This window comes from Ranitomeya imitator, chromosome 9 (assembly GCF_032444005.1).
Source record: "Ranitomeya imitator isolate aRanImi1 chromosome 9, aRanImi1.pri, whole genome shotgun sequence".
NCBI classification, from domain to species: domain Eukaryota; kingdom Metazoa; phylum Chordata; class Amphibia; order Anura; family Dendrobatidae; genus Ranitomeya; species Ranitomeya imitator.
In genome coordinates, this window is record NC_091290.1 from 62,968,564 (window position 1) to 62,974,563 (window position 6,000).

The window sequence follows — 6,000 nt, forward strand, 5'->3', positions numbered from 1 at the left end:
GGTATTGGAATTCCGATTCCAGATTCAGAAGATCGCCGACTTCATGGCCGACCCCACACAGGGGTCGGGTCGGGTTTCATGAAACCCGACTTTGCCAAAAGTTGGCGACTTCTGAAAATGGCCGACCCGTTTCGCTCAACCCTACTGTTAAGGTGTTAAACCGAGAATAACGCCATATTGGGAGATATGGAGGTGCGCTGAGAAGCTTTAGGAGGTCTACTGCAAGAGAGGAAGTTGGTGGTCCAGAATTACAGCGGCAGCGCCAGAGTGGTAACAAGGCAGAGCTGCAAATGCCCATCTTGGCAGAGGGTCTTGAGGAATGTAAAGCTGAGGAAGAGGCTGTGCTGAGAGCGGATCAAGACAATTCCCCGGTTGTGGCAGAGCAGTCTTAACGGAAAGGTCCATGGCAAAGCGGGAGTCATCCATCCATGAAGAGAATGAGACTTCGCTCTTCAAGTACGTGATAGAGGTAACCAAAGACGTGCGAGAAGCATGTATCAGTGAGGATGTGCATGAGGCCTTTAAAAAGGCAGTAGAAGCATATAGTGCGAACTGGGCAACAGAGACTAAACAGTTGGTGATACTGTTGACTAGGAAAGTCACAGTGAAGTGGGTGGCTATCCTGCAGGATATGCACCTACAGTGCCTCTGCATGAAACAGTTGATCGTGTTGAGAAATAAGGAAGCCACTCGACGTTTGGAGCAGGTCAGGAAAGCTCAAAGTCGGCTGGAGTTTGTGGAACACATCGTTCAAATACCCAGAAATAAGGTGGGGAAAGTCATTGGAAGACTTGGAAAGGTGATGCAAGAACTCATGAATAGATCTGATGTGGCAAGAGTGCGGATTCCAGCTGAAGATGAAGCCCAGGTAGCTGGTGAAGTTTGGATGGTACCATTTTTCATTGTTGGCTCAATGGAAAGCCTTACGTATATCCGAATGCTCCTCGAATATCGGGTGATATACCTGACAGAAATAGAGCAGCTAAGACTGGACCGACTGCAGGTTAATAAACAGCTGCAGGACATAGGGTAGCGACCGCCTTCAATCCAAGGAAAAGGGAAGAAAAGGGACCCTCTAAATAATAGAATGGCTGACAGAAAGACAAGGAGGTCTAGTATCTGAAAGTGGCAGTTCTATTTACAGTACAAAGCTAAAGGACGTGAACAGTAGCAGACATAGTAATGAAGGGTCAGACTCAGATCAGTCACTAGGCTCGACTGGACGATGGACTCATGACCACAAAAACCTTGGGTGGTGGCCATGGAAAGAAAGGTCACATGAAGGGGTACACTTGGAAAGTCTGGTGACTAAAGGTCTGGTGTCACAGACAGATTGTGACTTAAGGGCCAAAGCTCAAGGGCTACATGTTGACCGCTGGGGGCGGGAAAAGCCTAACAAGGGTGTGATGATATATGACGTTCAAAACCGACTGAGACGGTTCTCTCGACTTGTAGGGCAAGGTAACATGCGTGACCTGTCTCAAGACCCCTGGTGTAAGACAGGTGTTCAACCCCACAAGTTTGAACAGAGGGGGGTATGTGATGCAGTGACCATGCTGCAGCTAGGGAGCACTGTATGTGCTCCTCAGGATACGCATGGAGGCATAACTGTAATTGTGATAATGAAACAGTGTCCGGCATGGTTGTAAATGGCCGGTATGTGTCGTAGAGGTAGTCTGTGCTGTAAGCCAGTAATGTTGTTGCTCTGGGACCTGTAGTCCCACAAGTATTTGTATAGTTGTAAAGGGAGGCTAAAAGGGTGAGTTGAAAAGCTGGGCGGGTCTGTGTAACCACACACACCTCCCATCTATGGGAGTGGTTACAACTACATAATGTGACCATGGTGTGGTCACAGGGTTGGAGAGTGTTTGGACCTGAATGGTCTGTCTTGTAGGTCCTGGAAGCCTATGTGTTGGGTGTGCTAACTTCCTGAATAGCACGTGGTGGGCCTTTGGGACCTGGTGGCCTGTGTGCTGGATGGTCCCTAGTGTGGATGGACATCCTGATGAGCCCACAGAGAGGCCTGTGTGTTGGACATGCCCAAGTGGGGACGGACGTCCTGAACAGCAAAAAGAGTGGCATGTGTGTTGGACGGTCCCCGGTGGGGACGGACATCCTGAAGAGCACACGGAAAGGCTAAATATGCAGAGTTTGTGAACATACTGCGGGGGGAAGCTAGTGACCTTCGTAGGGTCTGGACTGTCAAGAGTGCCCTGGTCGCAAGGACAGTGATCCCCATAAGGCAGCTCCCCAGGAGAGAGGACTGACAGGAGGTGAGTGTGTGGAGCAGGAGCTCCAGAAAAGGTAACATCCACAAAGGGGGCTATTATAACGGCAGAGAAGTATCTGCCAGTGGAACAGACTGTTGGTGCTTGTTGTGTTCCATGGACATTGATGAACTGTTCGACGTACGGTCCCCCATGGTAACTGGACAAAGTGAGAAGTCCGGCGTGTTTAGTGACTATGAGTTGAAGCCATATAAAATGTATATAATGATCTGTGCATGACCCTGTGTATGCTGCATACAATGAACAGGATAGAATGTTTAAGTGTAAACCCTTGCCTGTGCGACTGAACCCCATGCTTAGCGAGTGTCCCCTAACAGATGCAGTAAGCGCTGTCTTACAAATGCCATAAACTAATCTTTTTCTCTCTTACAAGCCATTCTTACATATGCCATAAAGGTTTGAAAGATGAAGGTCCAACCTTGAGAGAAACATGCAGGGCAATCTCATTGGTGGGGCCGGCAATTGTTACCAGTGAAATCAAACAATTTTTTTGCGAAATCCTATAGAAAAATTGTTTAAGTTAATAAAAAACAGTATTTATAGTAATTGACAATATATGAAACCAAATCCTTTGAGTTTTCTCATTAAATTAAAATATAATATCTATTAATTTGTGCATTGGAGAAATATTAGTGATGTGCGAACATGCTCAGATAACATCTTATCTGAGCATGCTCGGGTGTTATCCGTCTATTTTGGGCCTGCTTATATACTACTAGATGGTGGCCTGATTTTAACGCATCGGGTATTCCAGAATATGCATGTCCACGTAGTATATTGCCCAGCCCACATAGTATATTGCCCAGCCACATAGTATATTGCCCAGCCACGTAGTATATTGCCCAGTCACGTAGTATATTGCCCAGCCACGTAGTATATTGCCCAGTCACGTAGTATATTGCCCAGCCACGTAGTATATTGCCCAGCCACGTAGCATATTGCCCAGCCACGTAGTATATTGCCCAGTCACGTAGTATATTGCCCAGTCACGTAGTATATTGCCCAGTCACATAGTATGTTGCCCAGTCACGTAGTATATTGCCCAGTCACATAGTATATTGCACAGTCACGTAGTATTTTGCCCAGTCACGTAGTATATTGCCCAGTCACGTAGTATATTGCCCAGTCACGTATTATATTGCCCAGTCACGTATTATATTGCCCAGTCACGTAGTATATTGCCCAGTCACGTAGTATATTGCCCAGTCACATAGTATATTGCCCAGTCACGTAGTATATTGCCCAGTCACGTAGTATATTGCCCAGTCACGTATTATATTGCCCAGTCACGTAGTATATTGCCCAGTCACGTAGTATATTGCCCAGTCACATAGTATATTGCCCAGTCACGTGGTATATTGGCCAGACACATAGTATAGCAGAGCCACGTAGTATATTGGCCAGGCACGTATTATATTGCCCAGCACAGAGCCACGTGGTATAGAGACTTAAAAAAAAATATACATATACTCACCTTCCGAAGGCCCGTTGGAAGTCCTGCTATACTCACCATCTGCCGCCTTTGCCGCTCCTCGCCACGCTCCCGGGACCGCTCCATTGCAAGCGGCAGCTTCCGGTGGTCCCAGGGCTGGTGTGAGCAGGACCTATGATGACGTCGCGGTCACATGACCGTGACGTCACGGCAGGTCCTTGTCGCACACCACCCCTGGGAGCGGAAGCGGCCCTTGCAATGGAGCGGTCCCGGGAGCGTGGCGAGGAGCGGCAAAGGCGGCGGAGGGTGAGTATAACAGGTTTTTTCTTTTTTTAATTATTTTTAACATGACCTATTTTTACTATTGATGCTGCATAGGCAGCCTCAATAGTAAATAGTTGGGGACACACAGGATTAATAGCAGCGGTAACGGAGCACATTACACCGCGGGCCGTTACCGCTGCCATTAACCCTGTGTGAGCGGTGAGTGGAGGGGATTACGGAGCGGGCGCCGGGCAGTGAGTGCAGGGGAGTAGGGGAGGGACTAATCGGACTGTGCCCATCGCTGATTGGTCGCGGCAGCCATGACAGGCAGCTGCCGAGACCAATCAGCGAACGAATAACCGTGACAGAAGGACAGACAGACGGAAGTGACCCTTAGACAATTATGTAAATAGATGTTCGAGTGAGTCCCTGCACCTGCATTATTTGCGGCTGTTAGACATACTGAACATGTGTGGGGATTGCCTAACAACAGGCAACCCCTCATGTGTTGAGGCTGTCTAATAGCGGCATTGTTCGCTCATTGTTCGCTCATCACTATCAATTGTCAAAACTAGAATTAATTTAGTAAAGCTTAATCTAAAACTCTTCTTGAGGAAAATATGCATAGAACTCTCTTCAAGAACTAAGAAGACTACTTCCAAAATGGGCACCCAGTGATTACAAGGTCGTACTATACTACCTATTACTTAATGGGTGTCGCACATTTAGATGATTAACCCTTGAAGGATACATCCTTGCATGTGGTTAGCGGTCTGCAAATCCCATATAAGGGAGGTAATGTGACAAGCCCTGGTAGTGCAGAAACAGCAGGAATCCTAAGAGTGTGTACAACAAACAGGTACGGACTGGGGCTGAAATTCAGTCCTGCATTTGAAATCACACAGGCCCATGCTGTCCATGTAACCCATGAACCAGATGGGATATATTACTAATATTACCCTGGATGGAAAGAAAGATTTTCTACAAGACCAATATTTCTAATAATACCCGTGACCTGCTGGTGTAAGTGACGGAGTCAGCAACTTTGTGCTCCATCAGAACCCTTAACAGTATGGGTGTCTTGAGAACACCGATTCTGTTAATAAAGTAGCAGTCAAGGCAGTCCATGACCAGTCAGGCCCTCCTGGCATTTGCCAGAATTGACAGATGGCCAGTCCGGCCAGTCCTTGTTACCGTCCCTTGTAAATTTTATACATGTCCTCAACAATCTCGTCAAGAAAAGTGCAGAATAATGATATACCTGTTATTGTAGTTTACACAGGAGAACAATTACTTAATGTGTCACATCATGTCATTTAGCTAGGTTTCTTTTACATTTTAATTATTTTTCTTACCTCAAGCAGTTACATGGGCCCCCATGGACCAAACCAGAGGATAAGAAGTCGATAGAAGAGCACAAGATACATAATGGATCTTTGAACATAACCGAAGACAAACCACTGTAAAATGACATTTCCTACAGTTTCGTATTTACAGTCATCTTCAGTTTCTTTATGGACTCGGAAAGCATGAAGATGTGCTACATTTCTAAAGCATGATGTTTTATTTTCACTAAATTATGGGTGTTTGTTACTGTACGATAGTGTTATAAATAAAAAGCTATACATATAATACATTTGTTAATAGTTTTTAGCAATAATGATGTAGATTTGGATGTTTGAAGAAAAGCTTTGTAAGACAGTGGATATTTGAATACTTGTTGAACATGGATGTTTCCTTTTTAGCTTGTTACAAATACAGATAAAACTGTTTCTTATACATTGTCTTGGTATTTCTTTTAAACCTATTGTGTTATACATAAGAGCATGATGAAATGTGCACAATACGATTACAGCTCTCGGCAATCTCCAGCAGTCCAATAGACAATGAATACAAAGCATGTAACTTTTTTATTACAGGATATTTTCCAAGCACCTCTACTGGCATCATTGGGCGTCTTAGCCATTGAACCTTCAGTATTCAGCAAGGTATTAACGATCTTTTGGTAATGGATGC

At 45.5% G+C, this 6,000-nt stretch overlaps 1 protein-coding gene across 2 annotated transcripts in view; it reads left to right on the forward strand.

Moving 5' to 3' along the window:
- LUZP2 (leucine zipper protein 2) overlaps positions 1-5,761 on the forward strand; it is a 1,110,632-nt gene extending 1,104,871 nt beyond the window's left edge. The window contains exon 12 of one of the 2 annotated variants that reach the window (XM_069738799.1): positions 5,346-5,761. In XM_069738799.1, the coding sequence (XP_069594900.1) occupies positions 5,346-5,450 (105 nt within the window). In that variant the 3' untranslated portion in view covers positions 5,451-5,761. The remainder of the gene's footprint in view (positions 1-5,345) is intronic. The other variant, XM_069738800.1, reaches the window with a different exon arrangement.
- Positions 5,762-6,000: the final 239 nt, after the last annotated feature.